At 41.7% G+C, this 18094-nt stretch overlaps 1 protein-coding gene across 2 annotated transcripts in view; it reads right to left on the bottom strand.

The window, feature by feature from the left end:
• LOC308582246 (hyaluronidase-4-like) overlaps positions 1-18094 on the bottom strand; it is a 36207-nt gene that overhangs the window by 1812 nt on the left and 16301 nt on the right. The window contains exons 1-3 of one of the 2 annotated variants that reach the window (XM_081185186.1): positions 12834-12937; positions 2430-3438; positions 363-452 (exon numbers count right to left, since the gene is read on the bottom strand). In XM_081185186.1, the coding sequence (XP_081041312.1) occupies positions 363-452; positions 2430-3438; positions 12834-12919 (1185 nt within the window). In that variant the 5' untranslated portion in view covers positions 12920-12937. Of the gene's footprint in view, positions 1-362; positions 453-2429; positions 3439-12833; positions 12938-18094 lie in introns of those variants that run through there. The other variant, XM_081185187.1, reaches the window with a different exon arrangement.

The raw sequence follows: 18094 nt of genomic DNA, 5'->3' as shown, positions 1-18094 counted from the left end.
AGGAAAAGGGTTGTTGTTTTTTAAATACCCCTTGCATATCAGGAACTAGGATGTCAGGGAAAAGACTAGTCTAGAAACCTCCTTCCTGACATTTTTTTTAACATGCAAGGAATTTGTGCATCTGCAGATGTGCATATAGAAGACTGACAAGCTCAACATTTCAGAATAAGCAGCAGTGTGTGAAGTTAGAACATTTTTAATACCCCATGGTACTCTCTGCTAGTCTTTTAAGTAGCCAGCATACAAAGTGGAACCTCTGCTTCCTCCCTTTGCCCATCAACCTGATGCTGAACAATAAACAAGAGAGATGAAAGAAAAGAATGAGTAAGAAAAGCAGCCTCAAGGGCTGCTATTAAAATTACCCGGTTGCGAGAATACTCTGCGTCTCCCCAGAGTACAATGCCGTGAGCCCCCATGGCTGCAGCCTGCCCAATGGTGTACACCAAGTCTGTCTGGAACAACAGAAACCAGCACACATTAATTTGCAAGTTTACGGTAAATACCTAAGCCGTTTCTGGTGGATGTCAAGCACCAGAATATATTTGGTATAACGTTTCTCATAGAACTGTTCCCCATAAATACAAAAATCTGAGTCGCTTGGCTTATAAAGAAAGGACGCTTCTACATGAGTTTATAAATCACAGTTACGAATCTTGGTTTCTTTTTGTTTGACTTCTCATTTCTGAAGCTTTGGGACAAAGCCTTCTAGATCTTGTTGGACTTCAACTCCAGCCTGCATGGCCAGTGGTCAGTATAATGCGAGTTGTAATCCAATAAGGTCTGGAGAGCCCAGGTCCAGGTTAGCCACCCTGCTTCAAGACATTTACCAGTATTTCTCTTTGTTCAACCATGAGGGCTACAAGCTTACAGGAAATTCACACACTACTTGTATGAAATCAAGCCCTCTAATGCGTGTTTTTCAGAAGTGGTCAGTAGAGGCAGCAAGGGCTGGGAAAGAATGGCCAAGAGTATTGGTAGCAATTCCCAGCTATTAACTAAAGCTTTAGCAAGGGCACCACGTTCCACTGCTGCCTTCTCTTTGGTACTACCCCCATGGATAAGCGAGTTGCTGGCAACTTCTGGATCGCATCTCCTTTTGAATTAAAAGCAAAGACCATCAGGAATCTGACATTTGCTCACAGTTTGGATATCCTCTAGTCCTGCTGTAGTCAAGAACAAACACCCAAGCTGTGGATTGTGTCCAGTGCTGCAACAATGGGACTCTGCTCAACGCAATAGGATATCCTATCCTCTCCCTGCACGTGCCCCCCCCCCAAAAAAAATGCTCTGGAAGGTCCTTTGGGTGGATTTTGAGGGTGCACGGGGGCTGCAGAGGAAAGGAGAAGGAAGTTCGATTGAGCAAACAGAAGCCTAATGCGGCCACTGCTGATGCTCGAATGGCTAGACAGGAATATCAGTCTCACTTGATGCAAATGACACTGCACAGTGTAAGGGAAGACTGTGTGTGTGTGTGTGTGTGTGTGTGTGTTTTCATGGAGCATGAGTAGGAGTAAGTTTATTGTCAAACTATAAACCTAATCCATTTCGCTTTCTGTGCAACAGAAGCGGTTTTTGTGAAACAGTAAAATTTCCAGAGAGATGGAAGAGAGATGGAACTGAAGAGAGATGGAATAACATTTCCCAACACATTTTTAAACATTTTTATGACTGACTATTACACCACCATAGAAAATCAAGATTCCTAATGGATCTCTACTCCTGCCACAGGGCCCAAAATATTTGATAATTGCTTACGCAGACACACTTAATTGGCATGTAGTTTGAGGGGAAGAAAACCACGGCAAGCATGGCCAGTAAAGTGGTGGGAAATCTGAGTGCAGGTATTAAATGTTCAACATTAGTGCCATGTGTATCAGATTTAATAGCGTATGTTGAGAAGGGATGTTCACATGCTGAAGGAATAATGTGTGTGTGTGTGTGTGTGTGTGTGTGTGTGTGTGTGTGTGTGTGTGTGAATATTGGAAGTGTCATCTCTTCCAACCCCTTGTAATAGTTACATTAAAAAAAAAGGATGCCATTCATCGTGGAGTCACTTTAGATGAAGAGGGTATTGAAATGTTTGCAATAAATATTGTGCTTTAATGCAAACAAAATAGATCTCTTCCAATAGCCCTCTCACCCTCTATTTGGTTGCATCACCATGGCCAGGAGTGAAGTTGGTGGCAACTCACACAGTCCTGAGATAAACTCAGAAATCAACTAACACCTTATCTCTTTTCCATTCCTCTTTGCTACAAGGCTCCTTCCTTCACTGGCTACCATTGATCAAGAGCTCTAACTAAGACTCAGACGTGTTAGCAACCTTGCTGAGCAGTAAATCTACTGGGCCTCAAAGCATGGACACTACACACACACACATACAGTGTGCAGTGCAGGAGCAAGGGTGGGGAAGAGGGCAAATATCCTACCTGAGACAACTCCTTCAGTGTGTAGGTGTAGAACGGCCTGGCATACACAAAGACAGGGAGGGAATGTTGAACAGAAGGCAGCTCCGCCACTCTCAGGGCTTCCCCCACTTTGGCCCACACAAACTTCTTCCCTTGTGGAGAGGTCCTCAGTGCCTCCTCCATGTAGATGGAAGGGTAGAGGGCTCTGCTGTTCTCCCAGAGCCAGATCAGCTCGTTGTTGCGCTGCACTTCCAGCGGAGGGCAGTGCCCTGTGAAGTTCTCAAAACTATCCAAATAGTGGTAGTTGTAGCACTCTGGGAAGAGGTAGTAGCCCCACCAGCCCTGGGGGCGGAGAGAGCGGGCCAGCTGCAGGGTCTTAGACATGAATTCCTGGGCGGCCGTCTCAAATTCCCACTTAGCCTGCACTTCGGCCTGGGCGTCCGACAAATGGCGATTCTTTTGCCTGACAAGCTGGACAGACATGTTCCGATAGACGTTTTTCTTGTCCCAGTTCCGGACCCACTGAGGCCTCCAGTTCTCCCAGTCTATCACAGAGAGGCCCGCAAAGGAGCTGGAGGGCATGGCTGCCGTCAGGTCGCTCTCCATCTGTCCCAAGTGCCTTGTCAGGCTGGCGTTCTGAGGGCAGCCGCCATTGACGGCAGTGGGCGGCACCGTTGTGTTCAAGTAGTAGGGATACAAGCCCAGCTGGTCGTAGTAGAAGATTGTGACGTTGTCGCCCACAAAGGCTTCCTGGGCATTCGCCAGGATGCTGTAGGAGTCCAAGCGGAGGGGCACCCCGTAGGCAGCTGAGCACCGGGCGGTTGGCGCATTCCAGGCCACCAGAAAGGGGCTCTCCTTGACAATGGGAGGCAAGGATGGCTTCAGGTTGGGAGACACCACAGGCAGGTCTGGGAACAAGAGCAGGAGCAGCAGGAGGGCATGGCGGCTGAAGGGCTGGCACAGCCTCAAGGGTGTGGACGCCCACACGGGTGGCCCAGCTGAGCACAAGGGTGCTGCGTCACATGCAGTGCTGCAGGAAAGACAGAAGAGGCCCGTCAAGAGTTACATGAGCATGAGTGAAATCAACTACCCGTGAGTAGGATTTAAACAACTATCCGGATTTGGAACTAAATTTAAAACAATTTGGCCGAAAACGGGAAAGGCAAAAAATAAGGAAGTCTGCCTTTCCGGACTGCATAAGGATCAAAGCAAAGAGAGTGCAAAGCTGCAATTTGAGACGGATTAGTTTGAAAAACGAGTAAACTTAACATTGGATTTGAAACCCCCCTCGTGCATGCAGGAGCAGAGGAGGAGGAAGGTGTACCCTATATACCTGCACGAAAAGGAACTTTTGGAAATTTATCTGCTGTTTTAAACCCTGGGAACGGACTGCCTTAACAGGGAAGCCGAATAGAGGACTGCTACTTTGTTAAAGGAAATTCTTTTGAACTGACATTTAACTTAACTTTGTGAAAGATACAGAATTACTGGACTGTCAAGACTTTAGAATAAATTTGGGAACTGTTACAGTAGACTTTTTTGTGAAATTTGGGGACTTTTTTAAAGAGACATCTTGTTGCAAAAATTCTGGAGATTTCTCCCCCTAGAGGACTTTGTCAAAACAGTTGCAAATTGGACTTTAGGAGCTAGGCCATTGGAAACTTCCACTTGAAAACAATCTACAGGCGTGGGAACGACCTTGGCTGGTGTGAGAGTGTTATGGCATATGACAGAACTACTAGATCTGGTAAACACTACAAGACTGACGCTTCACACCAGAGAAGGGCTTCGGTTTCTGGTATAGTAACAGCTGCAGCTGGTCAGACAAAAACAAAAGTTATGTCTACTGACGCTGTGACACAAGCTCTTTGTAAGATAAATGAGTCTTTGGAATTTTTGACAAAACAAGGTGTGGAATCTAGTAAACAACTGGCTGAGGTTTCAGCAAAACTTGATTTAAATACGGAAAGTATTAATGATTTGGGTGAGAAGGTGAATTCTAACACACAGTCTATCGGAAAACTTTTAGAAGAATCGGCCACAACTCGAAAAATTGCAGAAGAAGCTAAGGAGATTGCAGTTACTACCCAGGAAAAGATACCACCAGTCTATAAGAAATTAGAAGATCACGAGCTGGCTTTGTCTATGCTTGAATTGCAAAGAAGAGAGAGAAATTTGAGAATAAGAGCAGTGCCTGAAAGTGAGAAAGATAGTTTGGCGGACTTCCTCACAAAAGAATTTTTGGACTTTTGGCAACAGGAGTTAGAGAAGGAAGAATTTAAAATAGTGGCTGCTTTTAGACTGGGCAGAAGACAAAATAGAAAGAAGCCAAGGGATTGTTTGATAACTTTAAGATTAAAAGAAGAAAGAGATAAAATATTGAACCTGCATTATCAAAGAACTTTGGAAATTGAAAATTCCTTTGTGGAGATCTTCAAGGACATATCCAAGCATATCTTGGATGTAAGAGCTTACTACAAAGATCTGGTTGACCTACTGAGAAAGAATAGAATACTTTTCAGGTGGGAATTTCCTCAAGGCCTATCCTTCAAGTACAAGGAAAGGAAAATAAGAATAAAATCTGTGAGTGACAAGGATCAATTTCTACGAGATAACGAAGAAGACCTTTTGAAAGAAGTGGTTGGAGTGGAACCAAGACCATCAGCAGAAGAAGTACCTGACATTGCTAATCTATTATTTGGATTGAATCTACCAACAGAAGAAGATCAACTACTCGGGGCAGCAGGAGGGAAAAGTAAATAATTTCATCATGTCTCTGCAACTTCTAAGCTGGAATTGTAACGGTTTGAACCTTCCCCGGAAGAGGAAAAGTGTTTTTCATATATTGAAAAAAGAACAATTGGACTTGATTTGTTTACAAGAAACACATGTGACGAGATTACATAGAAAATTACTTATTAATAAAAGATTAGGACAAGAATTCATCTCATCTGACAAAGTTAAGAAAAGAGGAGTGGTGATTTATGCAAAGGAAAGATTGCTTCCGAAATTGATGTTTAAAGATGAACAAGGAAGATTTCTGGCAATTGAAATTCAAGTTCAAGGAGAAAAATTTCTGATATTAGGAATTTATGCACCAAATGAGGGGAAGTCAGAATTCTTTAAGAAGCTGCATGAGACTTTAATGGACTATCTGGATTACAATTTAATTCTGATGGGAGACATGAATGGAGTAGTATCTACAAATATGGACAAGGCACAAAGACAGGTAGTCTCCAAAGATGGAAGACTACCAAAGACTTTCTTTGAAATGACTGAAAATATGGACCTGATTGACATTTGGAGAACAAAGAACCCTCTTGAGAGAGAGGGAACTTTCTTTTCCGAAGCTAAAATGACATGGACTAGAATCAACCAAATATGGGTTACTAGTGGAATGGCATCAAAAATTAAGAAAGTGGAAATCTGCCCAAAAACGTGCTCCGACCATAATGCGGTAAAGATGGAGATGAAGTTAACAACAGCTGGCTCCTTCAGATGGAGGATGAATGACACCTTATTTAGAGATGAAGAGGTTTACAAAAAGGCCCAAAAAACATTGAGAGACTATTTTGAAATAAATCTAAAAACAGATGTTGAAAAAAGAGTAATTTGGGACGCTTGTAAAGCCGTAATGCGAGGATTCTTGATACAGCAAAATACAATAAGGAAGAGAAGCCAAAATGAGAAAAAGGACAAGATCTTGGAAAAGATAAAAGAAGGAGAAAAGAAATTAAGATCTAAACCAAAGTCCCAAGAGATCTTGAGAGAAATAAAGTTACATCAGACACAATATATGGAATTGATGAATCAAGAAATAGAATGGAAAATCAAACAAATGAGACAAAAGACATTTGAATCTGCAGATAAATGTGGTAAACTTTTAGCCTGGCAATTGAAGAAAAGGCAAAAACTAAATACGGTTACAAACCTAGAAGTTGATGGAAAAAACAAACAAACCTAGAAGTTGAAGGAAGGAATATTTACAAACCAAATGAGATTAGAAGCTGCTTTCAGAATTATTTCAAAAAACTATATTCACAAGGGCCGCAGAAAGAAGTGGACATAGATGAGTTTCTCAAGAAATATGGATTACAAAAAATTTCTCAACAAAGTAAAACAGATTTGAACCAGAAAATAACTGAACAAGAGATAGAAGGTGCCATTCAAAATATGCAACTGGGCAAATCTCCAGGACCAGATGGGCTGACTTCCAGATATTACAAAACTTTGAAGGAGTGGTTATTACAGCCCTTGAAGGAAGTCTGTAATGAAATTTTGGAGGGGGAAAAAGCACCAGAATCGTGGAAAGAAGCTTATATTACACTCATACCGAAAACAGAGACTGAAAAGACTCAGCTTAAGAACTACCGCCCTATATCATTACTCAATGTGGATTACAAAATTTTTGCAGACATTTTGGCAAAAAGATTGAAAAAGTATTGATGGAAGAGATTCATAAGGACCAAGCAGGCTTTCTCCCAGGAAGACATTTGTCAGACAATGTGAGGAATATAATAGACATTTTGGAATTACTAGAAGTGAACATAAACACTAAAGCAGTATTGATATTTGTGGATGCAGAGAAAGCTTTTGACAACATTTCTTGGAGTTTTATGAAGAAGAATCTACATGGGATGGGGGTAGGCCAAGGATTTGAGAATGGTATGGGTGCAATATATTCTGAACAAAAGGCTAAGCTAATTGTAAATAATGTGGTAACGGAAGAATTTAAAATAGAAAAAGGGACACGACAGGGGTGCCCAATTTCCCCATTGCTTTTTATATCAGTCCTGGAGGTTTTGCTAAATATGATTAGAAGAGACCAGCTGGTCAAGGGGGTACAGGTCGGAGCTAAACAATACAAATTGTGAGGGCATTTGCAGATGACTTGGTACTTACTTTACAAGAGCCAGACACTAGTATGAAAAGAGTTTTAGAATTAATTCAAGAATTTGGTCAAGTTGCAGGATTTAAATTGAACAAACAAAAAACTAAGGTATTGGAGAAAAATTTAACAGCTACAGAAAGGGAGAGGTTCCAAAATGAAACAGGCTTAACTGTGGTTAAGAAGGTGAAATACTTGGGGATTAATATGACATCTAAGAATGTGAATTTATTTAAAGATAATTATGAGAAATGCTGGACAGAAGTAAAAAAGGATCTAGAAATATGGTCAAATTTGAAGCTTTCCTTGTTAGGCCGAATTGCTGTTATCAAGATGAATGTATTGCCTAGAATGTTATTTTTATTTCAAGCATTGCAAATTGTGGACAAGATGGATTGTTTCAAGAGGTGGCAGAAAGACATTTCGAAGTTTGTCTGGCAGGGTAAAAAACCCAGAATAAAACTTAAGATTTTAACTGATGCAAAGGAAAGAAGGGGATTTGCCCTGCCGGACTTTAAACTTTATTATGAATCAGCAGCTTTTTGCTGGATGAAAGATTGGCGGCTCCTCGAGAACACAGACATTTTGGATTTGGAAGGCTTTAACAATGTATTTGGATGGCATGCATATTTATGGTATGACAAGGTTAAAGCGCATAAAGCTTTTAAAAATCATATTGTTAGGAAAGCATTATATAATGTTTGGATTAGATATAAAGACTTGTTGGAAAACAAAACCCCAAGGTGGTTGTCGCCAATGAAAGCAAAAGCTGTGAAAAAGCTCAATATGGAGGCCAAATGGCCGAAATATTGGGAAATTTTGGAACAGGAGGGAGATAAACTGAAATTACAGAGTTTTGAGAAATTGAAGGTTAAAGTACGAGATTGGCTCCATTATTATCAAATAATGGAGGTTTACAAACAGGACAGGAAAATTGGCTTCCAGGTGGAGAAATCAAAATTAGAAACAGAACTGTTAGAACCCAATACTAAGAAATTGTCAAGAATGTACAACTTACTGCTGAAATGGAATACACAAGATGAGACAGTGAAATCAGCGATGATAAAGTGGGCGCAAGATATTGGTCACAACATTATGTTTGCTGACTGGGAACAGTTGTGGACCACCGGTATAAAATTTACGGCATGTAATGCCTTAAGAGAGAATATTATGAAAATGATTTACAGGTGGTACATGACCCCAGTCAAGCTTGCAAAAATTTATCACTTGCCCGATAATAAATGTGGGAAATGTAAAGAAACTGAAGGTACGTTTTTTCACCTTTGGTGGACGTGCCCGAAGATTAGGGCTTTCTGGGAAATGATATATAACGAATTGAAAAAGGTACTTAAATGTACTTTCCCTAAGAAACCAGAAGCCTTTCTCTTGGGCATTGTCGGCCAATTGGTGTCAAAGAAAGATAGAACATTTTTTATGTACGCTACAATAGCAGCAAGAATACTCATCGCAAAGTATTGGAAGACACAAGACTTACCCACTTTGGAAGAATGGCAGATGAAGGTGATAGGCTATATGGGTTTGGCTGAGATGACTGGCAGAATCCGGGACCAGGGGAAAGAGACGGCGGAAGAAGATTGGAAGAAATTTAAAATTTATCTTAAGAAATATTGTAAAATTAATGAGTGCTAAAATGTTGTTGTTATAGAAAGAAAGGGATTACAGCTGTAAAGATTAAGTAAAAGAAAAGAAAACGAAACAATTAGATAAAATTAAGGGGGAGGATTTGCTGAAATAAATTTTGGAAATTGGAATGCAGAAAGGGGAGGTATGAGGAGGTCGGTGAAATAAGTTTTAAGAAAAAAAGGATTTGAAATTATATGTGTTTGTGTTTTGTGTGTGTATGTTTATATTGTGTATTGTGTATGTCTATATAAACTGTGAAAAATTAATAAATATTTTATTTTAAAAAAGAGTTACATGAGCATGGTGCTTACTGGCCAGGTGTTGTAAAACAAACCGAACCGTGTTCCAATTTGGAACTTTGGTTAACAGCTAACAAATCAGTTTCCCCGTGCAGCAATGTTCAGAAATCCCCAGGCACATTTTGCTACTGCCGCGGGTCCAATTTGTGGGATGGAAGCACCCAAAATGTTAAGTAAATGGGTTAATGCTCACAAGGGCTATAGAAATCTGTACTGTCACACACCCCGAGGCAGTTATTTCAGTTGGTACAGTTATGGCAGTTAGTCTTTCATGTGAGAGCAGCTAAACTGTTGTGCTGCTGACTGTCTCAGAGTTAGTCTGTAACAGTATTTATCTTAGATATGTAAGATGTATTAGCAATGTAAGTTAACACCTACTTGTGTTGTATATCTTAGTTTGCAAGTTGCAAGTACATTAAGTAAAAGTTATACAGTGGTACCTCAGGTTACATACGCTTCAGGTTACAAACGCTTCAGGTTACAGACTCTGCTAACCCAGAAATAGTGCTTCAGGTTAAGAACTTTGCTTCAGGATAAGAACAGAAATCGGGCTCCGGTGGCGCGGCAGCAGCAGGAGGCCCTATTAGCTAAAGTGGTGCTTCAGGTTAAGAACAGTTTCAGGTTAAGAATGGACCTCTGGAATGAATTAAGTACTTAACCCGAGATGCCACTGTACGTTGTTTAAACTTTAAAAGAGTGTGTCTTGGATAGTTTTTGGGAACACAAAGTGATTAAAGGGTCAAACGCCCCAGGTGTTTAATTCCCCCCCACAATTGCAGGCCCAATTGCAGAAATCTACGTGGAGATTTCTGGACACCACGTTGGCAATTGACATCTCCATCAAGCCAGCTAACTTGTGTGCAGCTAAAGACAAGCATCTTGTTCTTCTGTGCAAATCATGAACCCTTTGCTGGGCATCTTAGTCCTCCATCATCCCATCAAGGAAAGTCAGTGCAGGGCTGAGTGCAGATATATTTGACTGCGTTGCAGCCTTTCCACAAGTCACCCAAATGGAACTCAGATCACAGTTTAAAAACTTCTGCCTTAGCCCACAGTTAATACTATTTCCATTTCCCCTGTGTGTGTCTTTCTCCTTCTTGCATACTGGGACAAATGAACTGTTGTAAGAGCAAGCTACAGTCAAGCAGAGTGGTTGAGATCACAGAATCATAGAACTGTAGCATTGGGAGGGTCATATAGAGTCCAACCCCCTGGCAAACAGACAACCGCAACCTAAGTTTAAGGTGCCATTTGGCGCAACTGAGTTTCTAACACTGCACAGAGTGAGACTGCTCCCCAGTCATCCCAAGGCTGATCCGTTAGGGCAAGTGAGGCACTGCCCCACCACGCTTAGCCACTGCCTGCCTGCCTGCCTCCTTATTTGCAAACAGTCTAGTGGTTGACACTGGCTGCCAGCAACCTCCTTGCTCTTAGAACCCAGACAGAAGATGAAGAGTTTGGATTTGATATCCCGCTTTATCACTACCCGAAGGAGTCTCAAAGTGGCTAACATTCTCCTTTCCCTTCCTCCCCCACAACAAACACTCTGTGAGGTGAGTGGGGCTGAGAGACTTCAGAGAAGTGTGACTGGCCCAAGGTCACCCAGCAGCTGCATGTGGAGGAGAGGAGATGCAAACCCGGTTCCCCAGATTACGAGACTACCGCACTTAACCACTACACCACACTGGGATGGGGCAAAATTAGAATGAGTTTGCTCAGCCTACTGTTGGCCACCCTGCCTCCTGCCTCACTAACTAGTGCTATATATGTAAAGCCTTCTTCATCATAAATGTTTTTATCCGACAGCCACGTTACAATCATAAAACTGTAGAATTGGAAGGCAGTGAATGCAAGCCTCCAAGGAAGGAGAGCCTGACCACCTCTGGTGGGAGTCTGTTCCACTGTCAAACAGCTCTTGTCGTCAGAAAGTTCTTCCTTTTGCTTGTGAGCATCACAGAGCCTCTGAAGACTCCAGCTGCAAAAAGCACAAATGAAACCTTGCCCCTTCCCTTGTTTTTTGCCTGACATCCCAGGGCCAGGGGTCAAAAGCAGACTGGGTAGGAAAAGGACAACTGGTGGCAAGCTCCGGACAATGGGTGCGTGGTGGCTCTTTAAGGGCTCCATTCTCTCCAAATCAGGTCTGAAAGGAAAGCTGCCTTTTTGTTAATTGCCACAGCTGCAAGAGGTTTCCCTCAAGCTAATTTGCAGAGTAATTCAATTTGCAGCATACATGAGGGAGGGAAGGAGAGCTGCTGCTGCTGCTACTCCTTAGAGGCCACCCGGCTCCAGGGTCACAAATCTGCTCCCAGTGCTATTTATCCAAGTGAAGGGTAAATGGTGGCCTCGCTTTGCTGTGTCGCTATAGCCTTGTCTGTTTTGTCCTTAGCAGTTTTCTCTGTTTAAAACAGGGATGGGGAACCTGCATTGGCAAGACTCCAGCTCCCATCAGCCCCAGCCAGCATGACTAGTGGTCAGGGATGATGGGAGCTTAAGTCCAATAACCACCTTTGGAATACAACCTAGAGGGCCACAGGTTCCCTAGCCCAGTTTATAATTTAATCCATTGATTCAAAACAAAAAACAAAACCCTGATGCAACTTTAGGGTTTATAAAATAACATGGATATACATTCTGAATCGAAGCTCCAGTTTGTTGTTGGCACCTTCAGGGTGTTCCCTTCCCCCTCCTACCACTGCAAGCATTCCATACTCCCCTTCTCATGCTCCCCAGCTCAGTGAGGCCAATTCCACCAGGAACTGAGTAGTCACATTAACCTCATTCTGCATAGGCCACAGAGCAGACATCTGATGATTACAGCTTTCAATCATTGCTGACCTGCATTAGAGCCTAGTATTTCCCTGGAGGTGAAGAGCTTCTTAGTCAAATGCATTACCCCACTAATGTCCAGAGCTCTCAGAAAACCTTGTATAACATGGCAGGGCAGAAACAGCGTGAAAGCCAGAAAGTTCGTAACATTTGATAAGATCGGGGCGAGGAACAAAGTGCTTCCATGTGAGCTTTTGCAGAGCGGGGAATCGGAGGCTTATTGAGGGATGGGGGGGCGGGGGCAGAATATCAACCAGAATGAAGGCTAGAAAGAGGCCTCTGGGTGGGTAGGAGCCAGCGGAGCGTGCCCAGCCTGAAACTCTGCACATGGGCAGAGGACGGAGGGAGGGAGGCTGGGCAGGTGGCACAGAGAAATCAAAGGCAGTGGTGATGGTAATGCTGCTGTTCAGGGGGGTCCCGGACTGCTGAGCTAGTCATGTGGCCCTTCATCATCCCTGAGTGCTACTCCACAGGGTTGTTGTAGAGGAGGAGGAAAGGCAGGATGAAAAGTCTAGGATAATGCCATAGTGCCTAGAAGGAAAAATCAAAACCTTCTTTTCCTCTTCCTGTCTCCCCCCTATTTATTCTTCCCATAATCTCCAGCAGATCTTTCATCCAGACCTGAAAAGGCCCTGAAGGTGTATTTGCATATTTAGAAGGGGAAATGCTAAAAAGCAATCATAATGTGAGTTTAATGGCTTTTTCAGAGAAGATGACCAGAAAATAAGAAGCAATAGCCAGACCACCAATTACCTTACTTGGGGTAACTTGGGGAGCAGGGTGCCTGTAAATGGGCCTTCCTTTTTCCTGCTTCTGCCTGTGGTTTTGATCTCCCAGATAAATCCTATAAGCATCTCTCCAGTCCTGTGAAATCAACAAAAATCACAGGCTCGCAGCAGCGCCAACATAGTGTGCCATGCTGCCCTCTGTTTAAGGACAGCAGCACCACTTTCACCAAGCAACCCAGGAGCAGAATAAGCTTTCCCCCCCCCCCCAAGCTGTAAAGGAGAAGTTGCTTTTATCTGAACTCAAGCTTCAGAAGCACTAACTAGACCTCCAGGGAAGATTAAATGACAACACTGGATACAGAGCTAAGATTTCCTTCTGGAGAGTCAAAGCTCTCAGTGAAGCAGATTGTATGGGAGGGAGGGGGGTGGAGTTTGTTCCCAGAAGAAAGACTTCCCCCCTCCTCTCTAAGCAGTGGGGATGGAGAACAAACTATAATTAAATACTACCTAGCCTTCGGTCTCAATGGCATAGCAATTCACCCACTTGACTCCCAAGACATAATTTACATCTCAGGAGTGTTCCTAAACAGTGAGTAAATCTACCAGAGGGATCTACTCCAGGGAAGCCATGAAAACAGCATTTAAATACTTGCCAGCTAGTTTCTTCTCCTCACCGGGGTAGCGTATGTGATTCACATCCCATACACCAATTTTATTTAATAATGCACTAATATTTAATTATAGTGCTTTCACCCCTGAAATGTTCAAAGTGCTTCTCATGTATCTCAGTAATCCTTACAGCGCCCCTGTAAGTGCTGGCATTATTATCCCCATTTCGCATATTGAAAGTGAAGACTGAGAGGAGGGCATGCCTAAGGCCACCCAGAGAGCTCAGAGCTTAAGAAGATTTCCTGCTCGTAATTCATGTTCTTGCTACTGTAGATGCCAGCTCACTTAAGTTCTGAGAAGGCTGCTGGAAGGATGCCAGGCAACTTTGTGGCAGAGCGATGAACAGGATAACATGGTGCTCCCTAGTGTGCCAATGCATACATATGCATGTTCATATGCCTTACACGGTGTAATGGTTCTAGGGGTTGCTCGTGCGTAAAACGGCGCCACACCTGGCTGGGTTGCCTGAGTGAACCCTTTCTGTTTGGACAGCCACTCGCCCGTGGCTGTCTCAATCGCTGGCAGAATCCGTCGGTGGGCGTTTCTTGAACTTCTTTCAGCAAATAAGCTCTTTGACGCCTAGTCTCCGCCTACTTTCCCTGCGCGGAAGCCTTCTGCGCAGGGAGGGTGTGGGCATCGGAGGACCCATGCTCTCCCCGCTGGTCCCCGGCGAAGAGTCATGGAGCCACCTCGCCGATTCCCCCATCTGCCCCCCTTCTCCACTGGTGCTACGCTGATTTCCTTCCCCAGAAGATGTGCTGCTTCTCTCCCTCCCGGGACGCTCTCCGGAATCCCTCTGGAGCCCTCCCTCTCCCTCTGGCTCCGATGGCAGTTCCCTGACACACGGGTAAGCAGGTATTCGGGAGAGGGGATGGATTTGTGATGCTACTCTTGGGATCTTTACTGGAGAGTGCAGACAGAATTGCATTTGTTTGATAACCTGGCTTAATTTAGGGGAAGATTTTAACACAGACCAATCTTGGTGTGCTTGTTCCAGAGAGCCAGCAATAACCACACTGCCGCGTATTTGTGATATTTATTTGTAAATCAACAGAGGTTTAAATGATAATATGACAATATAAATGAATTAAAAGCAGCATCGCGGCTTGAAATGCCACTGCAGAAACATGCCAAAAGGAAAGGGTTGGTAATGTCTCCACTGCCAAGCCCATCACCTCTTCCTGGACCACTCAATTCCTGTTGCAGAAATGGCTCGTGGAAGAGACTAGAGGCAGAGAGCCACCTGCCATGTAATTGCAAGGCAAAGATAAGACTTTGCTACAGGAAAGTGAAAGAACCAGAAAAGGGGGCCATAGGTGTTCAAATGCAAAGTTGTACTTTCCCTGTCTTGTAAGAGCAGGATTATTTGTGTATAGTGGTACCTCGGGTTACAGACACTTCAGGTTACAGACTCCGCTAATCCAGAAATAGTACCTTGGGTTAAGAACTTTGCTTCAGGATGAGAACAGAAATCGTGCTCCGGCGGCGCGGCAGCAGCAGGAGGCCCCATTAGCTAAAGTGCTACCTCAGGTTAAGAACAGTTTCAGGTTAAGAACAGACCTCCGGAATGTGACAGACGATATTGCTATAACCAAGGGTACAAGACAAGGGTGTCCCTTATCACCATTGTTATTCATATCGGTCCTGGAAGTCTTCTTGAGAGCGTTAAGAAGTAATGATTTGAGAAAAGGTGTGACAGTTGGTTGTAAGGAATATAAGGTAAAAGCCTTCGCTGATGATTTGGTTATAACAGTAGAAGACCCTATTAAAAGTATTAGTGAAGTGTTCGAAGTGTTCGAAGAGATAGAGCAATTTGGACAAGTTGCCGGATTCAAATTAAATAAGAGCAAAACGAAAATAATGGTTAAAAATATGGACCAAGAGATAATAGAAAGAATTCAGCAACAAACAGATATGGAAGTGGTTAAGAAAGTTAAATATCTTGGGATTATATTAACTCCCAAGTGTATCGATCTTTTCCAAAATAATTATGTACCAGCTTGGAATAAAATTAGGAAGGACGTGGAAGCGTGGGGAAGAATGAAGTTGTCATTTTGGGGAAGAATTGCAACGATAAAAATGAATGTGCTACCAGAAATGTTGTTTTTATTTCAATCAATACCAATAATTAAAGGTGTTACGATATTTAAAGAATGGCAAAGAGCATTATCAAGATATGTCTGGCAGGGTAAGAAGCCTAGAATAAAATTTAAGATTTTAACGGATGCAAAAGATAGAGGAGGCTTTGCCCTGCCAGATCTAAAGTTATACTTTGAGGCTGCATGTCTTTGCTGGGTAAAAGAATGGATAAAGTTGGAAAATTCAGAACTTTTGGATTTAGAAGGATATGATAATAGATTTGGTTGGCACGCATATTTATGGTATGAGAAAAAAAGAGTGCATAAAGGTTTTGAAAATCACATTTTCCGAGGTCTGCTGATTGAAGTATGGAATAGGTACAAAAAACTCCATTTTGGCTGTCGCCACTGGAGGTAATAAGTGTCAAGAAGATCAATATGACGGGGAGTTGGATTACATATGAGAATTTAATTATAAAAGAAGGAAATAAATGGAAACTGAAGCCATATGATGAAGTTAAAGAATATGTGTTTGATTGGTTACACTATTTCCAACTGAATGCGATGTTTAAAAAAGAGATGCTGGAAAGAGGTTTTCAAGATGAAAAAATCTAGATTTCAAAAAGAAATTGTGAATAATGATGTTAAAATTTTATCAAAAATGTATAAATTATTACTTGAGTGGCATACTAAGGATGAAGAGATTAAAGCTACAATGATTCAGTGGGCCAAAGACTTTGGTTATAATATTCAATTTGATGATTGGATAAGATTGTGGAAAGAAGGAATGAAATTTACTGCATGTACTACAATAAAAGAAAATGTTATGAAAATGTTATATAGATGGTATGTTACACCAGTAAAACTTGGAAAGATGTATAAAGTGAGTAATAAATGTTGGAAATGTCAGGAGAAAGAAGGAACATTCTACCATATGTGGTGGGAATGTAAAAAAATGAAAGGTTTCTGGGAAATGATTTATAATGAATTGAAAAAAAATGTTGAAATATACCTTTGCTAAAAAACTAGAAACTTTTCTGTTAGGAATACTAAGAAATGACATAAAAAAAGGATGAGAAGTTGTTTCAATATGCAGTAACAGCGGCAAGAATTTTGGTGGCACAAAAATGGAAACAGGAAGAAATCCCGATGAAAGAAGAATAGAGAATGAGGTTGATGGAATACGCAGAACTAGACAAGCTAACGGGGAGAATTTGGAACTGGCGAGACCAGAGATTTACCGAGGACTGGAATAAATTTACAGAGTATATTAAGAATATATGTGATGGTCAATTAACGTTTGTAGGTTTTCAAGAAGCTCTGTGATAATAATGGAAAGAAATATTGTTTTATAATAATTGTTAAGATTAATTTGGTTAAAAAAAACAATATAGATGTAAGAAATGTGAATAACTGTGATAACATGAAAATTTTCAGACTGAAGGAAGTCTGAAAGTGGAAAGATTAGAATTGGATGTATAATTCAAATGGAATGTTTTTTTGTTTTGGTTTTTTTTATTGTTAAATTTGAAAATTTTATAAATATTTTTTTTAAAAAAAAAAACACCACAGACCTCCGGAATGAATTAAGTACATAACTAGAGGTACCACTGTACTTCTAAGGTGGAACCTACACACGTATAAAAAATGCTGTGAAAATGCTTTAAAAAAACAACACGTTTTGAAAAATACTTTGAATTTGGCATAGCTCACGGTCGCCATCTTGTGTCAAATTTGTATATTGCACTTTACAACATATTCAAAACATCCTATTTGCTTTGGAGCAAGAAGGAGATAAATTGAAATTGCAGAGTTTTGAAAAATTAAAGGATAAAGTGAGAGATTGGCTCCATTACTATCAGATAATGGAGGTATACAATTTGGACAAGAAAATTGGCTTCCAGGTGGAAAAGTCAAAATTAGAAACAGAACTGTTAGAACCCAAAACTAAGAATCTGTCAAGAATGTATAACTGGCTGTTGAAATGGAATACTCAGGATGAAACGGTGAAATCTGCTATGATTAAATGGGCACAAGATGTTGGACATAATATCATGTTTGCTGACTGGGAACAGTTATGGACCACAGGTATGAAGTTTACGGCATGTAATGCCTTAAGAGAGAATATTATGAAAATGATATACAGGTGGTACATGACCCCAGAGGTCAGAGGAAATAAGGGTATGGAAGTTATGTCATTGAAAATTAATGTGTGTTTTTAATTGTTTATTATTTTGTATGTTTATTTTTCATTTTTTTCTTATATCCAATTTTTTAAAATAAATATCTTATAAAAAAACAACAACATCCTATTTGCAGCTGTATAGCTGAGTCCCAAGTTTTATCTGGAGTTGATGGGAATTGAACCGGAGCCCTTCAGCACAGAAAGCAGATGTTCCACCACTGAGCCGTGTCCCCTTCTCTGTGTGCAGTTACAAGAGCAGCCAGAAGGACTTGCTCCCAGTGTAACAGAAGTGGCGCCCATGGGAACACTTTTCTGGGACTAACAGCAGCCCGGGGGAGAGGAAGAACCTTCACTGGGATCATAGAACTG

Source organism: Podarcis bocagei (assembly GCF_964188305.1).
Source record: "Podarcis bocagei genome assembly, chromosome: 2".
NCBI classification, from domain to species: Eukaryota; Metazoa; Chordata; class Lepidosauria; order Squamata; family Lacertidae; genus Podarcis; species Podarcis bocagei.
Note: the sequence above shows the minus strand (reverse complement) of the source record. Positions and strands in the feature narration are given on the sequence as shown.